This window comes from Cynoglossus semilaevis, chromosome 11 (assembly GCF_000523025.1).
Source record: "Cynoglossus semilaevis isolate Cse_v1.0 chromosome 11, Cse_v1.0, whole genome shotgun sequence".
NCBI lineage: Eukaryota > Metazoa > Chordata > Actinopteri > Pleuronectiformes > Cynoglossidae > Cynoglossus > Cynoglossus semilaevis.
Genome location: NC_024317.1, coordinates 17787576 through 17813015, shown reverse-complemented (window position 1 = coordinate 17813015; position 25440 = coordinate 17787576). Strand labels below are relative to the sequence as shown.

At 40.8% G+C, this 25440-nt stretch overlaps 2 protein-coding genes and 1 non-coding gene across 5 annotated transcripts in view; 2 read left to right on the top strand and 1 right to left on the bottom strand.

The window, feature by feature from the left end:
* Positions 1 to 72, bottom strand: trnae-uuc (transfer RNA glutamic acid (anticodon UUC)). The gene has a single exon. It is a non-coding gene; the product is annotated as a tRNA-Glu (tRNA).
* Positions 1 to 9647, top strand: part of ppp1r16b (protein phosphatase 1, regulatory subunit 16B) — a 57956-nt gene extending 48309 nt beyond the window's left edge. The window contains exons 7-13 of one of the 2 annotated variants that reach the window (XR_003051039.1): positions 2660 to 2785; positions 2893 to 2968; positions 4133 to 4262; positions 4872 to 5019; positions 5316 to 5916; positions 8683 to 8774; positions 9606 to 9647. Coding sequence is in view for 1 of the 2 variants with exons in the window: in XM_008321079.3 (XP_008319301.2) it covers positions 2660 to 2785; positions 2893 to 2968; positions 4133 to 4262; positions 4872 to 5019; positions 5316 to 5804 (969 nt within the window). In the remaining variant the exon portion in view is untranslated. Of the gene's footprint in view, positions 1 to 2659; positions 2786 to 2892; positions 2969 to 4132; positions 4263 to 4871; positions 5020 to 5315; positions 6428 to 8682; positions 8775 to 9605 lie in introns of those variants that run through there. The other variant, XM_008321079.3, reaches the window with a different exon arrangement.
* A 4016-nt stretch (positions 9648 to 13663) lies between these two features.
* On the top strand, positions 13664 to 20270 carry fam210b (family with sequence similarity 210 member B). 2 transcript variants are annotated; one of them, XM_025059872.1, is made up of 3 exons: positions 13664 to 14287; positions 17696 to 17892; positions 19380 to 20270. In XM_025059872.1, the coding sequence occupies exons 1-3, from the start codon at positions 13805 to 13807 to the stop codon at positions 19594 to 19596; spliced, it is 897 nt and encodes a 298-aa protein (XP_024915640.1). In that variant the 5' UTR covers positions 13664 to 13804; the 3' UTR covers positions 19597 to 20270. The 2 variants fall into 2 exon arrangements, with proteins under 2 accessions (XP_024915640.1, XP_024915639.1); XM_025059871.1 differs by having other exon boundaries at positions 17693 to 17892.
* Positions 20271 to 25440: the final 5170 nt, after the last annotated feature.

Here is a 25440-nt window from a genome sequence, read left to right as displayed (position 1 = left end):
TTCCCATACCGGGAGTCGAACCCGGGCCGCCTGGGTGAAAACCAGGAATCCTAACCGCTAGACCATATGGGACGGATGGATTGTGCAGCTTGAGTCTCAAAATTGACCTTGATAGTCGATAACTTCCTGAGTTGATATGAAAAATGTGTATGAAAACAAAAACCAAATCTTACTTTCACTGAACTAACAGTGTAAAAACCTCATGTAAATAACCCTGTGAAGCTCTGGCCAGAGGTTCTGCAAGATTAATCTTTATTTCTCTGCAGAACACCTGATGCTGTGTAAGAATAATCAGTTTAATCCTGTCTCCCTGAGCCAAATCTGACAGGAATGAGATTGTACTGCAAAAAAAAAAAAGAAGAAGAAATATCTGTCCTTTTAAGCTGCACAACTAAAACCTCACACTGAGGCTTCTCTGATGTCTGCGTGATGAAAATATTGCCATGTTTGTGCATTTCTTTTGACTTTTGTTTTATGTTTCACCAGTGGAATTTCAATCTCCTCCAACAAGACTCACAGACCCACAGCCGCAAACACATTTCCACCATTTTAATGACGCAGTAGTGCGGTACATGAGGTTTTAAGTCCTTTAGTACAACACACTCACCACAGTCACATACAGTGATCTGACCACATCTTAAATAACGCAGCAGTGACATTACAATGGTATGGTTTATATATTATAAAGCTGAAAAACCCTATCTTTACAGCCCGGTCCCGGTCTGTTATCATCTTTTAATACCTGTCTATTTCATATATCAGGTAAATTTGATGCTGCACGATGACAATGCAAAGATGCTAAAATGCTCTGGAGGTTGGAGACACCTGCTCTAGTGTATGTTATTCAGTATAAACAACTGGATTTAAATACCTATTTGCCTCTTTAATTGCCATGTGAGAGACTGATACGTATAAACACAACACATATTGGCCACTCTGGGTTTCAATTATTATGATATATTTAAAAAAAATATATAAATACCTAACAGGAGTTAACGCTGTTTACTCTGCAGCCCTGGATGATAAATAGACTGTCAATCACAATGTGTGAGAAAGCACTCTGGAAAAAGAAATCACTCCATTTCAATTTCACCCACTAAATCCTGTTGGAGGAGCTGCAGCCAGTCTTGGCTAACCACGACACCGCGAGAGGCCAGGGAGAATAAGTGCTTTTAGGCTGCATTTATGATGCACAGTCACAGTTTCTCAATGAGAAGTCTAATGCAATTAACTTGGAACGGCATACGGACGGATGTCACTCGCCGCAGTGAATCTGTCAAAAACACGCAAAATTCATCTGCAGTGGTTTATCTGGTGATTTCCTATAAATAGGATCGAGGTTGATAAATTGAAAATTGAAAAATACCTTTTTTTCCTTTTGCTAAGAGACATTGTAGCTGTTCAGTGACAGTGGCTTCTGTTTCTGGGGCTTTGACGTCACATTTTTTCTATTCAGTCACTGTTTTGGATTTTACTGTATTGTGGAACGGAAACGAACTGTTTGGTGAAAGTGCCAGTGATTAGCCTTCGATTTATTTTCCATTGACTTTTCCGCTGTAGCAGCGTGTGTTTCTCTGTGATACTACTCAGAACAAAGCAGTATCCCTTTGAGTGTCTGTATTCATGCAGTGCACAGAGCTATGATTTTTTTTTTTCTTTCCACCAAACACAGCTCCTCCTCATCCCAGCAACACCAGTACATCCTGTAAATCAATTCAGTAAAACTCGAGTGTGGAATAGAAATGATGGAAGTAACAGAAGCAGCATGTTCCAGTTCCTGTCCAGAGATTCATATCTTCACTCTGTAGAGATGGAACGTCTCTGGCCTGCTTGATATTTCAGACCAGAAGTTTTCGGTTCCCATTGTGTGTGAAGTCAGAAGTTACTGACACAGCAGTGAACCCTGTACTCTGAGTCACCTGGCTGAATTACAGCCTGGGAGGAAGTAAACAGCATTGATTTACATGAAGTTATAATGAAATGCGGAACAATGCTGCAGCCACAGACATCTATTTCATTTATTTAAAAAAATGAAATAGATGTCTGTGAAGACAGACATCTATATATAAGAAGACCTATATATAGGTCTTTTCTTTTCAAAACTTCTTTCTTTTCAAAACTAATCTAATTTGTCTTGTAGGTTTTCCTATTATGTTTTTTTGCTCTCTTCATTCAAAAAGTACATCAGTTTGTGCAGCTTTTCATGATTATTTCACAGTATCATGCAGAGTCATTTTGTAATTGATTGTACCATAGGCTAAGAATGAACTCGTCCTTATACGTGAATCGACTAAGGGAATAAATTAAAAAGAAAAAGATATTAAAAAATGTGATTTTCTGGCTATTCGTGGTCATACATTTATACAGTAAAATGTTGCATACGTTTCTAAAGCACTGGAGTAATGGCTTTCAGTGAGAAAGAAAGATCTTTTTTTTCTTAGAGTATAGACTTGAACTTATTATTAAGATATATAAGTATAGATATATATTTTTATATGATAAATAAAAAAGTCCAACAGAATAGGAACAACAGAAAGACGCAACAAACTTTTATCTGATTTAATGTTTCCATCTCAACTTAAACATACCCTAACAAGGCAACGCTGTTTAATTCAAGACCTCATATAATCTGATTGCTGTCCCTCCTGCGACCTTGCAGCTCCACATCGCAGCAGCCAACGGCTACGTGCAGGCGGCAGAGCTGCTGCTGGAGGGCGGCGCTCGCATGGACCTCAGGGACTCAGACGGATGGCAGCCTCTCCACGCTGCCGCCTGCTGGGGTCAGGTGAGGTGAACCACGGGAAGCTGTAACATGCTAATGTCTCGTGAAAAGGCACTAATGGGGTTCTCTCCTCTGGATGTTGTTGTTGTTGTTGTTGTTGTTGTTTTCAGATGCACGTGGCAGAGCTGCTGGTTTCTCATGGAGCAAGTCTCAACGCCAAGTCCTTCCTGGAAGAGACACCCATTGGTACAGTGACAACCAGTTATCTTTTTTGTTTCATTCTCTCTGTTCTGGAGTGTCTGTAGCTCAGTGGGTTAGGGGTCAAACTTCCACCTAAAGATCAGCCGTTTGAATCTAAGAACATGTTTCGGTGTATTTCTTCTTGTTCTTCCTCTATATCGGTGGTTTCATAGTGTAGCGGTTAGCGCGTCAGCCTTGCAATGAGTCCCGGTTTCAATTCCCAGAGGAACCACATATCCCCAATTGCGCTTCCTGTGTGGCAGCCTGTGAGTTGCAGCCACGTAGTTAATGGCACCTCATGTCGGTTGCAAAGACTCACACTGTAAATTTCCCCAATGAATAAATAAGGGATTGAATTATTAAATTATTATTGTTATTATTATTATTCCCTCTAGTTCTTCTTCCCTCTTCTTTTCATTGTTTCCTTTCCTTCTTTTTTCTTTGCTCCTCTAATTCTCTACTGCTCTCTTCCTCTTTTTCTTCTCCATCTTCTTTTCCTTTATTTTCTCATTCCTTCACTATCTATTCTTCTTCCTCTCCTTATTTTCCTCTTGTTTTCATTGTTTCCTATTCTTCTTTTTTCTTTGCTCCTCTAAATCTCTACTGCTCTCTTCCTCTTTTCCATCTCCTTTTCCTTTCTTTTCTCATTCCTCCAGTATCTATTCTTCTTCCTCTCCTTATTTTATTTCTTCCTGCATTTCTTCTTCTATTTATTTGCCCTCTTCTTCTTTTCCCCATTTTTCTTCTCCTTTTTATCTTCTTTTCCTGCTGCTTCTTCTAAATCCCCTTGTTCATCTTTTTCTTATTTATGTTTTGTTATTCTTCCAGTCCCTTGTCTTATTTCTTTCCATTTTTTCATCGACTTCCTTTTTATTCTTATTGTTATTCTTTATCTGCCCTATTAGTTTTCTTCCCTTCCTCCTTCATTCCCCTTTTCTTTTTGACTGCCTCTCTTCCTCAGAGGTTATTAAAACACACAGCCTCATCTTGGCAGAATCTTTCAGCTCCTGTAATCAATATTTTCTTCTTCATCACGTCTTATTCCCTCTAATGCTGTTCCGAGGGAAAACAAAAGTCAAACAAAAGTATTCATCGATCTCATCTGCGCCTGTTGTTTTTCAATTACTCAAGTGTGTAACAGCCAGTGTTCTCTCATTGACTCTCTCACAGATCTGTGTGAGGATGAGGAGTTCAGGGCCATGCTGCTGGATCTCAAACACAAACACGACACCATCATGAAGTCGCAGCTCAAACACAAGACGTCGCTCTGCAGGCGAACGTCCAGCGCGGGCAGCCGTGGGTAAGCACTGCCCTCTGCTGGTGACGTTAAGTAAACTTTGTCACTGGTTCATTTTGCAGCTTTTTTTTAAGGAGGAACTATTTTTTTTTTTTGCCCAGGTGTTTCAAAGTGTAAAAATAATCACTTGAGAAATGCAAATTTAGCAACACGACATTTCGTTTTCGCATGTTTCCTAACTATTACTCTGGCCAGATAAAGTAAACGAAAGCCTACTTAAGGATTTGACAAAATTACAAACTGACATACACTGAAGCTGATTTCTTGCAGTTTTGTTATCTAATAATTGCCAGGTTTAGCATGTTTCACTAAATCAAGTGAAGTGAACAGGCTTCTCCCATGATGGAGCTTTGTAGTACATGGGGTGCCCCCTGGAAATTATGTGAAGGTGCATTTACCGTAATGGTGTTAAAATACTGTGTCCATATAAACCAGCGAACAGAATCTTGATGCTTAAAATCAGCTAACTTACTTAATACGGAGCATGTAAACAGAGGTACATCATTGGTAGTCTTTAAGAATATATTTAGAATTCAGGAGACTATCTGAGTGTGACATAAGTTACTGTTTATAGCTGTTTGGCGTCACTGTGATCTGAACATCTGTCCACAGGAAAGTGGTTCGCCGGGCGAGTCTGTCAGACAGACACAACTTATGTCGAAAGGAGTACGAGACGGAGGCCATCGTCTGGAGAGGAGGGAGAGAGGGGGCGGATGAGAAGGAGAAAGAGTCTGACCAGGAGAACAGCCAAGTGGTTCATGTAAATTTAGTTTTATGTCAACTGGCGCTCTTGTTTTTCTAAATCTCTAAATTCTTCTGTCTGACACCTACGAGCTGCTGTAACACATTCCATGGTCAGTGTTAATTCAAACAGTAATTAAAATCCAAATGAAATGCAAAATGAATTGTTGTTCCAAAGTCCAGAAAAAGTTAAACTTTTGGAGGTTAGTCTTTGGAATAAATTGACTGCACCCAGCCAGGCCCTGGTGTCACTTTTTATCTAACGCAGAGAGCTTGTAGTGGATTTGGAGTAATCTCTGTTGATGCCCCCTGCAGGTCAAACCCGTCGACTCCGTGGAACTGCCGGAGAAGTCCAAGCTCCCTGCGATACTCAAAGATGGCAGCAGCATCAACAACAACAGGCAGAACGGCCTCATCTCCACCACGACGTCTGTGCCGCCGCCGCCGCCCCCTTCGAACGGCAGCACGCCACCATCTGCTAACGGCGGGGTCGTCTCCAAGCAGCCCTCACAGGAGGAGCCCTGGCTGCGGGAGCGTCCACAGACTCTGTCGGAGCTGAAGAAACAGAGGGCCGCCGCCAAATTAATGAACCACCCCTTGTTGAACGGTCACCTAGGTAACGGCTCCACGGACTCCTTCTCCGACACCAAAAGCATCTCCGACGATCCCCGAATGCCACTGGTGTCCTCCAACGGCAGTGCTGTGTACTACACACCGGCCAGCGGTGACCCACCTCTGCTCAAGTTCAAACAGCCCATAGACGAACAGCAGCTCCAGGCTCGGACCTGCTGCTGCGTATCGTAGCGCTCGAGTCACACCGAAGGTTTTTGATTCACACAAATATGAAGGAAGATACAGAAGGTTCTGTAGGAAGGCGGGAAGTTAGTCCTCCGCAGAGAAGCTCCAAAAAGGTCCAGTAAGTTTCCCCTCACACATTTCCGTCACGTCTTACTTTTGAGTAATTGAAGAAATAGAGGCAAATGTAGCAAAGAAAAGGAGGAAACGAATTTTCCCTGTAGATGTTACCTTGACATTTTAGTCTTCAGACAAGAGTCGCTAACGGTTTCTACAAAAACTCAAGCGTGAATATTTCTGCTTCAGTATTTTCACCTGGATGTGGTCACACATTTAAAATCATGAAAGTCGAGTCTGAGGTTCTGCATGTTCCCACCATTAAAGACGGACACGAGCCTTTGGTGGACTGAAGGGACGTACCGGAAATATTCCCTCCATCTTGTCACCAGTGTTCGGCTTCTCAGTGTTCTCATTATTGTCAGTGTTTATCGGAGCGGTGTCCAGATGTGTCGTGTATCACACTGTATGAAAGAGATAAATGTAGCAGAGGGCGACAGACCACCACCCTGCTGTGGGCTCCTTCACAACACGCCGTTTGCATTAAGTAAAGGGAAGAAACGCCATAAAGCAGTGTTAGAGTATTCAGGAAGTGTACTTTTTACTGCACCTGTGTATAAAACTTACACTGTGTTGTACACCTCACCTCACCGTCCTTTTTATATATATATATATCACACTTTAACTGACAGCTTGTGTTTTTTTTCTTTTTCTTTTTTTTTAATTTTTGCAGAATTTTGTCCATAGAACAAACATGTTGACAAATGACTATATTTTTCTCTATTTATAAAGTAATGTAATGTGTAAAAAAACATAATGCTTTCTGAAATGGAGTGTATTTATTATGTGGGTATTAATGAATGAAATGTTGAGATGAGCTGGAGAATGTTCTTACAAAGCACCTTCTGATGTGGAAAATTAAAAAAACAAATACATACCCCACATGTGTTGCTATGTTAATGTACGTTATACAACCACACGCCATCCCACTGGAGCTGTCCTTACAGTGTCACTACGAATTATGGTGTTTATGTTAATTGTTGTTTTTCCCCTTCAGTCACTGTATCTGTGTCGTTAACACGAACTGTAAATGTTTTGTAATAAATACTGTAAGTATAGTATGACTTTTCTGAGGACACACCAGGACTCAGTGGCCTCAGTTTATTTTGTGAAGGTCCATATTTGGACATGGTGTGAAGAGAGTCCACAGTTCTGTTGGTCTTTAAACAGTTTTCACCCACTTACTGTTAACACTGCTTTTTTTCAAGCTTAGGGTTTGCAGTGTAGGCAGCCGCCTTGTGGACGTTTTGAGAACTGAGGAAGCCTGCGTCCTCTACTTTCGCCAACATTTGAATTTACAACATAACAACTTACAGTACTGTGCTAATATTCTGTCTAATGACACCAAAATGGCCCGTGAAAAGTATGCACTGACTGAGTACTTTCTAAAAGAAGTTGATTTTTGATCGGATGTTTCCTGCAGGTAGCTGCTACCCCCATCTGGCTGATTGTGTTACTGCAGCCAAAACTATATATTATTTTCTTGTGGTTCTTTAAATGAGTGTTTTCCAATATTTTTTGAGCTACATCACATATTTTACATCAGAAAGATTCACAAGGCATACCACCGAACAACAATGTTACAAAAAGAATGTGTAAGGAAATATAATGATCTGGGTTTAATTTAGACACAATTTTCTGTCATTGTGAGTGTGAACTCTGGATGTTTGGTTGAACAACATGCTAATATATTGCAGGAATTGAAGAAATTTGCACAAAGATCTTTAACACCTGAGATCTCTCATGGCACACTAATGTGCTGCAGCCCAGTAGTTGAGAATCACTGCTATAAATACTCATTTATCCACAGGCTCTGAGTCAAGCAGTGAAATCAACCTTCCAAAACAAACAGCCAATAATATTTAGTTATGCGGCCCATATAAAAATGACGAGTTGGTTTTTGTTCCAGACACATGAGCCTTTGAAGCAGCCCACGTTTGCACAAACTAAGTGTAACATGTTAATTTACTGGCACACTCTCTCAGTACACAGCCTGATTACGAGTCACACCACCCATTTCCTTCCAGTCTTTGTGCTAAGCTAACACACTGCTGGCTCTGATACTATAAACAAACATGGGCCGTGAACCAATCTGCTGAGTCTCTGATCCTGATGCGAGTGCCAAAGAGTGGTCCATGATGTAAATGTCCTGAAATCACCACAGCTGGTGAAAGAGTCTTTTCTTTCCTCACTGTCATGTAAAGCAATTGCACAAATTCTTGTGTTTTTTAATTTTTGTGTCAGTGTTTTTTTGTCATGTTGTGTTAAAACCTTCTGTTGTGAATCATTGAATACCACTCAACGTACTTCAGCCCATACCTAAATAAAAATACTATTCCGACTGAATAGTATCTGTATCTGTCGTCGAAAATTACCCCTCAGACTGAAGTAGATTGTTTTCAAAGTACAGCCGAGCCAGACGGGGAGAGTCGCCTGTTTCACGTTGTAAAGGTCGAGGTCACCGTTTGTGACTGCGACCCTTACTGTATGTAAAGAGATTAAAGTGTAAGATTAAGATGCGTATATGTTTATAAAGAGGAAGAAAATACTACTGATTTTGTAATTACTGGAATATATTGATGTTTGCATTAACATATTTTGAATAAATTGTATATTTTGAGGACTTAATCAAGTCTCTTTGATTGGTTAGCTGTCTTTGTTGGAGCTGTGATGGTTTGTGATGTTTTATTGCATCAACCTATGTGTTTTACTTTTATAACTAACAACAATATATGTTTTTTTTTAAACTATTTTTTATGTGTTTTTCCAGCGATGTGTCATTTGTGAAAGCCACAGACCTTCAACGTACTTTACCATCTCAACAGTGGATCTTCAACTGGGCTCTAACAAGAACCTGCGAGGGTAAGTGAAAACTTTTATAATTAGAGGTGTTTTCTTTTTCTTTCTTTTTTTTTTAGAAAAGAAAAGGTGTCTGATTTCAATTGCTGAAACATTTCCACAGCTTTGGACGGTTTATTAATTTTATTATTTATTTTTTATATATATTTTTCTTCTTTTTAGCTTTGTTATGTTTTAATTGATTTTTTTTTACAACTATTTTAAATTCAAAGAAAAAAAAAGTTCTTATCCTACAACTGAAAGAATTTCTGTCCTTGGAGGAAAAGGTTTAAGGTTTAAGGTTGAACTTTATTGATCCCTAATCTGGAAAATGATTGAAAAGCAGAATGCTGTGACCTGGTGTCAAAGACATTAGTCAGAATTCCACAAAAAAAAAAAAAAAAAGAAAGAAATTCTCTGACGTAAACATCACCTCAAAAAGTTTTCTCCCATAAAAGGAGGCAATCTGGAAAAAAATGTTTTACTTTACTTAGTGTATGTTTGCAATCACACAAGGCGTCCTCTAGTGGCAATTTTCTATTCCCCTTGCCTCACTTTAAAACCAGACAATATGGTGGATTGTAAATATGATGGAAAAGTAAAGATGACGATGCAGTTGAAAATGTTACTCTAATTCGAGCAGATTTCTTTTATTAAAATTTAAAATCATGAATTAAGAGTGCTTTTCTACCTCACATGTCACATGTAGGTCTTTTACCCTGCGTCATCTGCTGTTTCTGACCTTCTACATCTTCTGTCAACAGTTGCAGCTGACAGACTTTGGCTCAGCTCCAACCTCATCTTTTGTTTTTTTCCTTCTCCCTCTCTTTATGTAAACTTCCTCTCACTGACCAGTTCATTGTTCATCATCAGGGGTCAAGACCACACACAGCAGCTGTTAAGGAGACAAGCAGCTAGATAAATGGTAAGAGAAGTGTCATTTTATACAGTTATAAATGTCTCTTAAAACAAACATTATGATGTTCATTTGCATTTGCTTATTTGTCACTTATACAATATACACTGTATAAGGACTTAAGGTTATTTTATTGTCATTGCAACACACGTTAGACATGGGATGAGCGAAATGAGTTTCCCTGGTCCCGGATCGAGTACAGGTGACAGAGGGGAAAAAGTTCAATATAGTGCAGGTTGAAGAAAGAGGAAAGGTCGATTATGCAATGAGTGAAAGATAAGAACAACAACAATGTGGCAACAAGAGCAACATAGGTGGGGAAGTTGTGAGTCAATGTGCAAGCCACAATATATGTCCTGTTTGTGAGGGGAGGGGTGTTGGGGGAGTGAATGTGGGGGGCGGGGGGGTCCACCGGAGTACAGTGATTTAAATGCTCATAAAATGGATTTTTGTGTAATGTGTGTACAGGGAGTTTAAACTCCAAGCAGTGACTCAGCATTGTCCTGATAAAAGATAGAAGATTTGTTTTGAATAATGATTTTATGTATCATTTAGAAGTAACGTAACATGTAGAAAAGTTATTTCAGTCAGAAGTACTGGGCTTTGAACTGCCTGAAACTAACAGACATATGTGCAGTATCTACTTTTGTATACACTGCCTCGTGTGGTGAACGTGCTCCATAGCGCTTGTTATGATATATTGGGAATTCTACCCAAAAAGTGAGAAGTGAGTGACTAAGAGTAGTGTACAACTGATTTGGGAGTTTTCCTGTTTCATTTTCATTTTTTATTTTAAAGACAGGATACATTTTCGTTTTAGAGACAGCAAAGGTTAATTTCAGTCCAATTTTACTGAGTTAACCAATTGAATTATTCCAAAGGAGCACTACAAAGAGGTTCTAATTTATCAAACATTTACACGAGGTTACGGCAAATGTTAGGACAACTCAGCCTTTATGTGGTGCACCCTGCTGGACAGCGTCAGTATATCTAAAGCATATGGACAGACAGGAGGACAAAAGTGCAGAAAGCACATGATCCAGGCTGCATTGACCTCGTCTCCATGGCCCATCACTGGTATTGTGCCTGAACCGTGCTGAGTCCAGGCCAGCTGGCCCCACTCCCAGTCCTTCAGTCCTCTTCAGTGAAGGGTAACGTGGATCGGTGCCAGACCGAGCACACAATCACATGCTGACTACTCCACTAGATAAGTAAATAGATGGACAGTGAAGGAAGACAATGAGGAACAGTGGGGAGCACGGAGGATAAAGTGGGAAAATGAATCAACGCCAGGGGTTGCTTAGACACGGAGCAGTCGATGGAAGGAGGGATGTGTTCAGTGATGAAAGGAGGAAAGCATACCAATGAAGGGTGGATGGCAAGACAGGGGCAGGAGGGGAGGGAGGGGGGGCTATTGACCGTCTTGCCAGTTTGTCTGAAGACGGATAGAAGAGCTGCACAAAGAGGAAGAGAAAGAACGGTTGTCTGCCCATTTCCCAGGATCTGTTGGACTAAACATGGCAGCAGAGTCCTCGTAGGATGTAAATGTACCAAAGTCCTAAGTAGGACGAGTTGATGAGTCGCTGTCCAGCAACTAAAACGAGCGAGCTGATTGAGAGATTTTCGCTCTCTGACACGAGGCACATTTTCAAACCAGCGACTACTGACACTTTGATTTAAGGCCTGGCCGTACATCTGCGATCATTAACCTAATGATACCTGAAGGCCTGGCTCAGCTGATGACAGCGTTAATCAGTCAGCAATGAATTAAGTCTCAGCCAATAGAGGGATTGCATTTAGATTTCCTGGGGATCGGATTTAGGGTAAAATGCTGTCAAATCCAACTGATCCAAATGGTGGAGAGACATGACAGGGACACTGGGATAGGTGGGCGGGCCCGGGCGGGGTTAGTCAAAAAGATTCCAGACAGACAAAAAAGAATTAATCACAATCTAGTAAAAAGACTGGAGGACCAATCAACTGACACGATCCACCTGAACCTGTCACGTGATCACCCCTAGGGTCAAAACTCATAGTAGTAGTAGTTGGGTAACTTATACTATTTATACTTTTGCAAATGTTAACTGATTATGTATATTTAAAAACATTTACATTTGTTGGAAAAAACCCAACATTGATGATATTATAATTTCTCTAATGAACTGAACCCCCCATGCAGTACCACCACAGACCCCTGGTGGCAGACCTGCTATAGTTTGTGCATATAAAGGTCATATATAAAGCTATACATTTATATTAGAGACATTTATTTATTGAGATGTTGATTTTTTTTAGTGACTAAAAAAACAGCCTCCCACAGATTTCCTGCTTTGTCAGTTTGCAGATAATTCATGTTAATGATATTTTTAGCATCATCTAAAAAAAATACGCTGAGCCACGAAACAGTTTTTTGATCTTTGCCTCTTTAGTTTACATCATCAAAGAGGTAGGAAGTGAAACAAGCTGATTTTTTTTTTATTCTTGAAGGGCAAAGTTTGACCAAGTATAAAATATCTGAACACAGCCAATGCAATTTAGGTCCAAAAAAGAAAAAGTGTAAAAGTTACATAAAAGTGTACTGTAAGTGTGTTTACCTGTCCCTGGTGGTAGTATATGGAACTATAAAATATGATGTGAAAAACATCATTGAAAAAAACCCCCAGAAAATACATGTTTGGAAATACTGAAACAAGATTAGGTAAATCTGAATGTACCCAAACCCAGTGCCTTGTTTGTGGGACTTGAATACACATTCAAATGCAGTACTTAACAGAAAAATATTTTCAGTCTGAAAGGAACTGATGAAGAACTGATGAATCCTCTTTGATGAGTCCGGTTGCTTACTTTTGAGATTGTTATGATGCTCTGGATGACTGAGAATAGCCGCAAGTAAACTGAAAAATACTTTTGAAGCGTTTCAAAGTAATACTGTAATACTGATATACTGTGGTAATATTTGTTACCACAGTTTTTTTGTTTTGTTGAGGTAACAGAAATGAGTGAAGAAATTAACGGTCCACTTTCTCGTCTTCACTTCCAGTGTGCTGTCTCTCAGTTAAATGCATGAGAGAATTTCAGTACTTGTGAAGAGATAAGGCTCTCTAAGTAACAGCTCTCATTTTTCTTGCTTATGTAATGAATGTTACTGAGGTTACCATGCACTTCCTGCCAGAACATCTCACCACCTACGCACTTTCACTCTGTTATATGTCAGTTCTTTTTTACATACTGTTTTTGAATGTGTTTTGCCATTCTTTTTGAATGGGTTTAACCCATTATGCAAATCTGCAGTCTTTCTGCATTGTCTTTGCTTATGTTTACACCTCAAAATTTAGTATACATGGAAATACACAAGGCTACACAGGGCTTGGTCCGCTACCTATCACACAGTTACTGGACTTTCATGTCAGTTAACCGAAGAGTCTTATCTGGACAACACATAACATCTCCAAAAGATAACAACAAGTGACAGTATGAGCCGACATTAACCAACAGGCCACAGTCTGGCCTTAAACAGGTGACAAAGAACTGTGCTAATCAACAATAAAGACATATAAGTATATACGGTATAAAAAGGGTGACAAATATTTAATTAAAGTTTATTGGCTGACAACAGACAACCCTGTATCATCATTTTATCCAATGAAAAAAAAAGTTTTGTTTTATGTTTGTCTAGAAAGGCTAAATGTTATATATGTAGTGATTGTTTTTATATTTTTTGGAGTATATTAGAGACTGTCTAGAGTAAACTAATATGCAAACATGGTGACTTCCGAAACCAGCGGGTCACTTCCGGTCGGTCGGTCGTTTTTTGTTTTTGATGGTAGAAATAGTTCCGTCCAGTTTTTAATATACAGTCTTGACAGAAAATATCACAATGACTATGGTCGTTTTTTTATGACACGTTTTGTTTTGTGTTTTTTAGCGCGGCCACTTTAAATCCTCCCGCCCTCCTCTAAAACCTCCACGGTACACTGGCGCTGATTGGCTGCTGCTGATCGGTCACCATCAGGAGCAGGAGGAGGGGGAGGAGGACACAGCACAGCATGTTTACAGTTCACTTCATGTTGTCAACCATCCGCCAGTGTTATTTAAATTTATCGGATTAACTGAAGTCGGTTGGAGGAGGTGGAGGACGATGCTACGGTGTGTCGCAGGGCGGCTGTGTGCCCCGGCTCTGGAGCAGACTCTCGGCTTACACAAAGCAAACAGAGCGAGGTGCGTCACCCTGACATTACACAAGGGTCATACGTTTGAGTGCAGCAGCCGGTCTCTGTGTGGAGTCTCTGTCGGGTCAACACCTGCGCACCTGAGGAAGCGGCTGCCGCAAACTGACAGCTGTGGAGCAGCCGGGTTCGTACCCGCGGACTGGAGACGTTTGGAACGAGTCTTGGACAGTGAGGGCGGGCATTTAGATTTAATCTGGCCGTGGTCGCTCGGCTGGAGAAGGCGCCACAGCCCCCTCAGCAGCAGAGCGGAGCCTCTGGGTCATGTTACGTTCACAGGTAACGGAGGAGTCTCCATCAGCAGGACCATGCACGTCAGAGCTTCCTCCACGGCTGCAGCTCCCAGGAGGAGCGACGACAGAGAGGAGGTCTCCACTACAGGCACTAACTTGACGGTGAATTTAAAATTCAGATAATTGTTAATGTAATTTCTGTGTTAACCAGGCTGTGTCCACAGACAGGAGAGTTGGTCCGTTTGTTTGTCTGTCTGTCTCTTATCAGTTTAACCTTTCTGCCTCACTCGACCGGTAGCTCTCTCACCTGCCCCTCCCGGAAAAGTTTATGTTCACATAAACTGGCGTTTATTTAACGCGATAAGTAGGTAAAAATATGTACAATAATGAATTCATTAATAAGTAATTTTAAAAAAAACTTTAAATACTCGTGAAGAAACAAACGCTAAAATATTAGCGTTTCTCTGGATTTAACCAATCCCTGAGGAGCAGTGGGTGCGTTCAGGAGCAGTTGGGGAGGGGGGTTTGTTTTTGTGCTTGTTCAACAGACCACAGCCAGCCAGGAAGAATCCACAAACTGTCCTCAGGACAAGTACTAGCCTGAAGGGCCCCGTTAAGAAAAAAATACAACAATAGGATGATAAAACGGTAACATTTAAAAAATAAAACCTTAAATTAACAAGACAACCGGCATCATTTGTTATAAAAACTCCACAAGAACTAAGTCTAAGGTTTAAGTGAAATATTTTTGGAAAGAAATGAGATGGACAGAAGCCAGCATCAATTATAATTAAGTTAAAACGACAGTTTTTATTTATTTACTTTTTTTTTTACATCTTACTATTAGGGATGAATGAATGTGACAATTAAGTTAAAACGACAGTTTCTTACTATTAGGGATGAATGAATGTGAAATGTTTTTGTAAGTTCACAAAAAATTAAAAATTAACAAAAATTACAACATTATTTTCATAAACTTAAAAAGTCTGTTTTGGAAATTGTAAGAAAACACTTTAAAATATCTTATCTTCAACAGTAAGGAGGTAAAATTACAGAAACAACCTGTGTTTTTTTTTTTGTTTTTATAACTGACCATCAAACCTCTACTGTACTTTGTCCTCACTGCAACTGTTATTTTTATATTATATCATACTAGTTTGCTTTGGTTGAAAACAGCACCTCTATTCTAACATTTTGGGAGCATAACAGACTATTAGCACAAAACTTGACCAGGATTTATAAATGTTTCTCGTAAAATTCTTTATCATAGTTCATGTTTTTATGTTCTTTTAGTGTTTGTTTTAGTGCTGGTGTCTTTGACCAGCAGTCAAACCATTGGGTAATTGCCTGTTAATATTTAATGGTGGTGTGTGTGTTTGTGCGGAGAGGTATGGGAGGGGATAAAGGGGAAGGGGGAGGCGGTTATAATCCCGCCTAAACCACCAAATTATCCAGAGCATTGCTGAGGACGACGTTGTAGCTTGAATGCTAACAACAGAACTAGCAGGCCTGTCATGAGCTAACTGCTTCTACCGCCTGTCTTGTTCTTGAACAGGATTTTAAAACTTGAACTTTTGACCCCCTCACCCCATCAGTGACAGCCCTTAATGTAAATGAACTACTTTAAATTTTTCTTCACATTTGCAGTCAACATGGAGCAACAAACCATCTGCTTCTCTCTCTTTTTTTTTTAACATCTCATGCGCACTCCATGCTGAGGCATTATAAAGAATAAAGCCCTTGCTCTCCCGCCTCAGACAGGTTGTGAGAGAGTGGGTCAGATGTTGACCTTCCTTGTTATCTGACAATAGAGATGCACGATTTCCACTTCACCCTCGTATTCTCTGAGCGTGAATGTGAGTGCCTTTGTCAGAGTTTGAATGCCAGTGTGGCTCAGCTGGTTCACGTGTGTTTTGGTGCCTGTGAAAAGCTGTTATCTGACACAGCAGTCTCCCTGTTCGCCTCCTATATACTTGACCCACGCATATGCTCCCCCAGGCCGCACGCTCACATGACCCTCCCATGCTGCTGCCTGACTATACTTTTAGCATGGCCTCAGTGGCCTCTGTAAAGCAAAAGGCCGCTCCCTCGCCCACGTCCAACTCCATTGTCCATTGTTTTCAGGCCAGTGGACAAAAAAAAAAAAAACTCCATCTGTGATTGCATCCTGGGAGTTTGGAATAAATAAACTATAGATGTAGCAATCCGTTTTTGTAGTCATCCAATCAATTGATTTTTAACTTTAAATTAATTTAAATAAATGGTTATTTGAATATGAAAAAAGTAAAAAGTGAAAAAGACATGAAATTGACAAACAAATTGTCCTTTATTTTAGAAGTACTTTATTCCAAGTATACAAATAAAGGATACATAATAAATACCCTATATACTCTATTATAGAAATAACATATTTTTTATAAATAATAAAAATATAAAATTAATTAACACTTTTTGAGTTGCTGAGGGGCGTTCACCTGTAGGCAAATTAGAATATCAATATTTTTTTCATCCCACAGTTGAGAAACTGCATGTCTTTTTCATGGTACTTCCTTTTTAAAGGAGTGAAATCGACTTATGTCATGTTCTCATTCCTGTTCCACTTGACTCTGACTTTAACATTCACCTAAATAGGTCACTGTGGGCAGCATTACTCATTTTAGTTAGTCATTTTACTTCTGTGCATTCCAGTATGCCAGCAGTTTGACTAAAAATAGATAAAATTCCACTCTTGCCTGAACTATTTCCTGTTTTCTCTCAGAAGAGCTGTGTTTCCCCGTGGCAGAAGAGATTCTTTTAATAACTACTGTAGGCGACCGGAGCTGAGCTGCTCAACATGCTGGTGCCCTGCTGCCAGTTAAAACTTAATCCCCCATCGCAGGCGTAAAAAGTGAAAATTGGCCGTGAAGTTGAAACAGTAATTATTTTTCAAACCCTATGTCTAATGAAAATGGGAACACAGAGTGAACCTGGAGGGAAGCCATAAAAGATGGTGTAATTGCATTATCACAGCAGGACGATGAGGAAACTGAGTGGCAAACAGGGCCGTAAGCAAAGTGCGACAATCAGACGCAGTAATACTCCGGCTGAACAACTGTGAAGCCTCCTCTGAGTTTAAGTCTCGGACCAAATTATTTACAGATATGCTGTGGTTTTTGCCTTCTCTAAAAAAAAATTTTTAAAAAGTAATTGTCAATGTATATATTTATTTGTAGTTTTAAATTTTTTAAAAAGTAATCGTCAATGTATATATTTATTTGTAGTTTTTTCAACAATCTTTTTAGTCTATTAACGATATTATTAACTAGACATTAGTTTTTGGACATCCTGAAATGTCCGTAGAAAAAACATTCTATATTTGACAGTGAAGCCTTGTTTTCTTACGATATGCTTTTCATATCAACTCAAAGATTCTTTGTAAAATGTCAAACCTGTCCCACAGGTTTTGCTACAACAAATAAACAAACCTACAGCTGCCAAACTCAAACCCTGAGTTAAATGAAGGATAGAGTTTCTTTAACTTTTCCAAATGTTCTTTCTCTGTCTCTGTTTTATTCCATTTTCGTTTAGGAGGAGCGAAATCTGAAGGGCTCGTCTACCTCGTCCCCATCTCGTGAAAAGGCCCCAGAGAGTTCTGAGCCAGAAGGAGGGAAGCCCAGCAAGACCCAGCAGCTGAAGAAAGTCTTCAAGGAGTACGGAGCAGTCGGAGTTTCCTTTCACATCGGGATTTCCCTCATGTCTCTGGGAATGTTCTACCTCCTCATATCCAGGTAAACAAAGAGCAGATGGTCGGGCTCTTTCACAGGTGGCAGAACCAAAGGAGCTCAGTTTGGGCATGTTTGTGTTGATCACATAAATCAGACAGGGAAACCTGAACTGTTTGAATCTGTTCTTTTATTTGGGTTTGTTTTTTATTTTTCAAAAGTGAAACAATGACTTTGAGTCTAACAGAAATGAGCACAATTGTGTTGTAGAGAACTTTAAAGAAGCTGCTCTCACAGTAGCTTTGAGCTTAGACTTTGAGCTCAGATTTAACCTATTTACTGCCGATAGGATCATAGATTCTTCTGCTAACATGTAAAGCGAATAATCAGGGACAAATCCAATATTCGGAGCTGTTGACTGTGAAACTAATACACCATGTAGTACAGAAAAATAAATAAATAATGCTTTTTAAAATGTGCACTCACTTATACAGGTTTCAGGGCCCTGCTGTTCTGCATTCTGCAGTATTCTTGCGATGATAGTGATGGACTGAGACTCAGGGCCAGAGCCGCACAGCAGAGCAGAGCTGCGGCACTCAGCCCCTGGTCTGTCCATTAGTCCAACTGGCAGGGCCTCAGAAACAAAGAGAGAGACTTGGCAGTGATGATCTGACAGCTTAGAGATTTCCTCCTGTAGCTTCTAATGACCCTTGAACTGAAAACTAACTCTGCAGCCAACAATCGCCGGGCTTCATCGCTGAGTCTACAGAGAGCAGACACGTGGCCCGCTGACACACTGCTGTGTGTGTGTGTGTGTGCGTGTGTGCTGGGTAAACAGTTGTCCAGCTGCAGATGGAAGTTTGTGCAGCGCAAAAGAAGCTGATAATGTCAGAGCGAGAGACATAGACTGACAGAGAGAGAGAGAGAGAGTTTCCTACCTTTTGTTTTGCATATTTAATTCTCCAAATAGCTCAGAGGAAAGAATCCATAACTGTGCAACAGTGTCTCACACAGTCAGAGCTGTGTGACGCTGATTAAACACATCTCTATTTGTCTGATTTAATCAGTTAACTGGCTGTAATTCCTGTTCTGGTTGTTATATAGGTCAACCGCAACTGAAGTAGGACACAAGTTGTTGTGCACACCGCCCTCTGGTGGTCGTAAATAGCATTTTTGTCAAGACAAAGATCTAATAATCTGCTATTCTGAATGTGTTTGAACTGCGCATAAAACCGTATTTTAAACATTCATATATTTATATATGTATATAATACGGTGTTAAAACCGTATTATAAACATTCATATATTTATATATGTATATTTATGTTTATGTAATGAATCTGATTGACCACAGGGTTGCTGTAGCTTAATCTCACTTAATTGTGATTATTGACATTGAAATGAATCGATATTAATCCTGATTAATTAAAATAATCCAACACTCCTAAAAATGTTGATCTTATTAATTTAGTAAAACTGTTATCATTTTTAATTATTTAATTTAAGTTTGCTTGTGAAACTGATTTGACTCACTCTGTTACGTGTCTCCACAGTGGGCTCGACATGGCCGCCCTGCTGTGCAAACTGGGCTTCAGCGAGGCGGTGGTCCAGTCAAAGATGGCAGCGGGCACCAGTACGTTCGTCCTGGCCTACGCCGTTCATAAGCTCTTCGCTCCGGTACGCATCAGCATCACGCTGGTGTCCGTGCCTCTGATCGTGCGCTACTTCAGAAAGACTGGTCTCTTTAAACCTCCGCCACCTTCGCCCTGATGATGACAGAGTCTTCACGGTCTAAACACAGGTTTCGTTTTTATCTCATTGCATTAGTGAATTCAGCTCAAATGTTTCCAGCGTTAGTTCTCGTTTCAAAGTAACACGAAGTGGTTCCTCAGACAGCCACGTCTTACTGTGAGTGTTTCCCCGACCCTGAAGCTAAAAGCACAGAATGGTTTTTAAAGCTCAAATGTTTGAAGAAGTCGAGAGTTAGAGCGGTAATCTCTACTCCGGCCGCCTTTCTCTCTCACTGTGAAGGTTGCCCAGAGGTGTGAAAAGACAAAAGCTGATGTCTCCACCACCACTGCCTCTGAGCGCTGACGAGGCCATGTTCTGGTGCTGTGTGAATCAGCAGAAACAATTCAAGGATCTCCGTTTCCTACCTCCATCCTCTCTCTCTGCCCTTCTTCCTCTTTTCATACTCGGCCCGGATGTTCTCAGCGTTTGTTTTTACAACTTTTTACTCCTTTCCTTTAGCTGCTTTGCTCATCTTCCGTGTTCCCCCCGGCTCTTCTCCTTCTTCTTGTTTTCTCTTTGCTAATGCCACTGCCCTCTGTGTAAACGCATTAATCTCAGTGAGAGGAGTTGCAAACCCCGGATAAGGACGTTTTTTTTTTCTGTTTTTTTTTTCCTTTGGACTTGTGATATTAAAATAGACCTGAAATTGTCTTCTTTATATTGTGTCTCTTAATAATGGGTAACAACAGACGTCATTAATTCAGTTCCATCTTATTCCATTGTGTGGTGTAAACTAGTGGTGGCAACACTTTTCTGCAGGACAGGTGTGTGTGTGTGTGTGTGTGTGAGGGGTGTCTGTAAGCATAATCATTACATATTAATACTCTAAATATTATGAACTTTAATTAATTTAATTTAGCCATTGTCATTTATATAGAAAAGCAGAATGGACTGATTTTATAATCCAACATAACTGTTGAGCTCGACTTCCCCAATAGTGTTTTTTTTTTTGTCTGTAAAATCCATCAAAATTTTCTGTTCACCTGACCTGCAGGACAGGCCGAAACCAGATGACCCGCGACGCGCAAAGGCTGCAGTTCCAATTTACCACCACACGGAGGAGCTCCAGAAATACAAATGCACACCCCCGTTTGTCCTCAGCTGCAGCCGCATCACACACACACTTCTAATTTTTCACACCGAATGTCTCAGTGTGTCGTGAAGATAGATGCCATCCTCACATCTCGAGTGGGAGAATCACTCCTCACGCACCGCGGAGACAGGATACAGTGAAGAGTTCAAGAGATGATCCAGTCGTAAATGAACTTTTCTGCTGTCCAAAATCCAAATCACGAAAACTAGAATATACTTAAACTAGGAGCCAGTGATATTCGGGATTTTTTTTAGATTATGATTCTTTTTAGACTCACTATCTGAAACTCTGTCTGGTTGAAAGTCACCTGAATGAAAGTCGCTGACAACCGTTGACATTCTTTTATTGGACGATTTATCTGTCAATCACAGCACCAGCGTAAACCTTTACGTAGAAATGTACTATTGAGATTATTAATGTTACATGATGGTTGTTGTTGTTGCCTTCTTGGAAAAAGGTCATTAGTTTGGTTAAGTTTAAAAGTGTTCGTGTGTGTTTGTTAATGGATATTTGCTGCTGTGTTTTGGCTAATATTCGTCCTAATGACCACCTTGGTGATGCAGGAACATCGTACCAAGACGATCTGAAACCAGTGGTTGATACCAAAAAGTCGTTTCCTAGACTTTTATATGCAAAGTATGGCCGAAACCGGCAGAGAACTTTTGGTCATTTTTATAATTTTTCAATTATTTTTGTAGCATCTGGACGGGTTTTAAATACTGCCACCTACTGATTCTATCAGTTTTATAAGTTGCGGCCACAAGTGTCCTGGCCATAAACAACAAAAACAAAAAAAAGAAAATCCATGCAGATGGCAGCACACCTGCAGATGACAAACCACCATCCAGCTACTTTTCTATGTTGATGATACATTTGTTTCACATACAGACCAACGATCATTATTACTGACCACATGGTCAGCCTTGTAGCTCTCCATAGTTCACTTCTTCTAGCAAATTCCCCCACACTGTCTCCCACCGACCTGACTTCCTCGTCATAACTTTTTATTATTCTCAGCTCTGTCAGATCACAGCACGCCCGGCGTCATCTTTGTTCTTCCCCCCTCCTCGCTTTCCTTGAAGATTTGATGGGTCAGCCAGCACAGTGAGAACGCCTCAGCTGGTGTTGTGTCCCTGAAGATCTGCCTTCAACAAGATCATCTCTCTCTCTGTCTCTCTCTGTGTGTGTGAGTGTCTCTCGGCTGGGTAAATAATTCCGCTGGGTGAGGTGTGAACTAAGAGAAAACTAAGGGAACACGGTGGTCCATGGGAAATATCAACTCTGGGTTTTTTTTCTTCCTCTCTCAGTTTGTGTCACTGTGTTTGGGCAGCACTCTGACACAAACTGATACAAACCAGTGTCACACACACACACACACACACACACACACAGATCCACAGAGGAAGAAGGAGAAGCCTGGGCCTCATTAGCCGTGATGAGGACAGGGAGCTGCCATCGCCTCTCCATCCCCTGCATGTCCCCCATGGCTAGGAACAAATTGGTGACAGCGCTCTCAGCCACTCTGTCGGCCTACCTGCTATGCACCGGGCTCTGTCACACTCGTCTCCTTGCTCACAAATGTGCATTTGTGTATTAGGGAGTGTGTGAGGTTGTGTGTGTGTGCAGCAGAAGCAGAGGGTTGGAGGGATCAGCTCCTTGGTTGCGTTACCTCGACTCTCCTCTCTGCCCAGAGCCCTAGTTTTAATTCCTGTGAAGTCTTCATCATGAGTTCGACGACACCTTCCTCTTCAAACGTATCGGGTTCACGGGGGTCGAAACTCCCCGCCTCAGCTCCTCACTCCTTTTTATTAAAGTCAGATACGTCGCCAGCGCCCGCTGCTGTCAGCGCGGCACACGGGGTGCATCCATTACGGGCGTACGTTGAAACAAAGCAAAGCTGCATTTCTGATGCAAAACGTGGAAAGGTGTGTGTGAGTGTGTGTGTGTGTGTGAACAGCAGTTGTAAAGTGCTGAGGCGTGCAATTATAAATAAACACAGGGCAGGAGGAGCACGTCATCCGTCAGGTGTGTTTCTTTCCTTCCAACTTTTCTTTTGTTTTTTTTGTTTTTTTTTTTTAAATTTGGATTATTTGTCACGGTCCCTGCGCCATCTTTCCTGCGTCGTTTCCCCTCCGTCTCCTAACTTACTGCAGCGTCGTCCAAGTGTCTCACTGTCTTCGGGACGTTCAGATCTTCTGACCCGCTCAGTAAACCTGTACGCTAGCCTGTCAGAGTGACAGACTCGGTGAAAATCCTTTACAGGAAGTCTGTGGCAACGCCAGCAAACGAACCCTCGCTCCACTTTTGTCATCTTTCAAAAATGTTTTTTTTTTTTTCCCCCAGCTTTCTTTTGTTGTTCGGCCACTCATCTCTCTCTCACCTCCTCATTTTTGCTGGAGCATCCTTCCCCTCCACCCCCCCCCCCCCCCCCCCCCCGCACTTCTATCTACCCAGCCATTTCTGATGGCAGCATCATCCTGAAGCACCTGTCAGCTGTCTGCCTTCATCATGGCTCCTCCGCTGCCACAGGGGCCACGGGGAAGTAAACGTGGAGACAGTCACTACTATCAACAGCTGCATCTTATTATTTTAAACACCAGTGCCAGTCAATTTCTACGGGAGCTACATGCATTTAATTTCTCTCTCTCTCTCTCTCTCTCTCTCTCTGACTGTGTGTGTGTGTGTGCGTTGCCTCCTTATCATTGCTCTTCAGGATTCGGAATCTCAGCTGTTAAATGTGAGCAATTATAATTGAGCAGACAGGGAGACGGGGAGACAGAGTTTACCTTGGGTGACAGAGAAGAGGAGGCAGCAGGCACAAGTTGTCAGTGATTTTGGCAGAAGTGAAATGTTTTCAACTGTCTGTTTCTGTAACTTTGCTGAATGTCTGTCTGTCGTTTCACCGGCAGGTTGGTCACTCACTTTTTTTTTTTTTTTAATATTTGCTTTGCTTTCTGTGTAGTAAAACAGATTCTTCAGGTCCGATAAAAAAACAAACACACGCACAGGCATACATTTCACTCTTAAGTCACACTGCCTTTCATGGACTGGCAGTAATGTTTTACTGGTATAAACAGATTGGCAGTGAAACGCTGATGTGACTACGGGGCTTATGGGATTTGTTTTCTACCAAACATCTTCTGGTGAAGTTGTGCTCACAGAAAACATTAACTGGAGTATTAGACGTCAGCCCGGGTGCGGGATGAAACACGACTTTATTTCCTACATGTGGTAATTTTATGAGCCAATAAGCCTCTTGGATATGTGCGTCACTATAGATGTAGCGTTACGTTTGGAGTATTTATGAAGAATCGCTTTAACTTGTCACTTCGTCGTTGGCTCAATGCAGCAGTGATTCAATAATCGTGGTGATTGGTTAGTGTTTTTGATGCAACGCCAGCTGGGATTGCGGTCTATTGTTGGTAGAATTGAATTGAACGGAACCTTCTGGCATGGCAGGAATTTCAAGAATTGAAATACTCTTAAAGGCCTGGTAGTATTTATTTGTTTACCTGTACAAACACATTGACTTGCTGGAACCAGTATTCTACATAGAAATCCACTGATTATTAAAATAGATTAATGAAATGAGCTGCAATGCTGCCATCTAGTGACTTTCATTTTCACCTACAGCCGTTTTTCCCCATAACAATTTTTAGGGTACGCATCATTTGGCTGAAATTCAGTCATTGCATTATCTGGTTTTTATTATCGGAAGAAAAAACGATAACGATTCTTACAGATATTACATAATTATGCTAATATTGTCCGACAATACTGTATTGGTCCGTCATTATTGTCGAACATCTGTAAAGTTAAGCTTCATTCTGCTTAAATAGTACTGGCTGTAATTGCACTTATAACAGTTGATGAAAAAATTGTTGAAAGGAACCTTAAATATAAACATGTGCCCCTCCTACAGGAGCATCTGTGAACACCACATTAAACAAATAGTAATCTGAATTTGTTATTGCTTGGAAATTTGGGGATTGGGGATTTCATTTGGCATTTTATTTTATGTGAATCAATTAATTATGTTAATCAATTTTCATTGATTATTATATCATAACGATGCAAAAAAAATTGTTCAAACTGCTTCTATAGCACCCCCTGCAGGAGTGGGAGTCCACCAATACTTCCACTTTTTTTTTTCTTGCATGTTTAACCCTGTAAAATTGACATTGTCCTAATAATAGAAATATTCCAACTTAATGAGTCCAGTTGGGCAGCTGTGCATCATTCTAGAAGTAGCTTCTAAAAATAATCCAAATCCATGTACTCCAATAATTAGTCACAGTCAGCAGGTTGCATTCTCAGGGAGAGGCGTGAACCAAAATAGCAGCAAAGTAACAACAAAGTACAGAGCCAGTGTTCGGAGCCATTACCAAGCTGCCATTACAGATCGAAGTCTGTTTGCCGCCGCACACTTCATAATGAATGCATCTCATAAATCCTCCCTAAACGATTCCTCCTTAAATGATTCCCACAGCTCAGCCTGTCTGCTCAGTGGATGGTGCTCATGGATCAAACCATTAACAGACGAACAGCACCGGGGTGAGGAATAGAGGGCAAAAAGCTCAGGGCCTCGGCCATCACCCCGCCCAGAAACATCACCTTTTACCGAGCTAATAGAAAGCAAAGAGACACGCAATTTCTTTCAATTAGTCTGAACTGGCCAACCCAATAAATTTCAGTTTGTTCCTCAAGACGTTAGAGCCCTGTTGCATGTC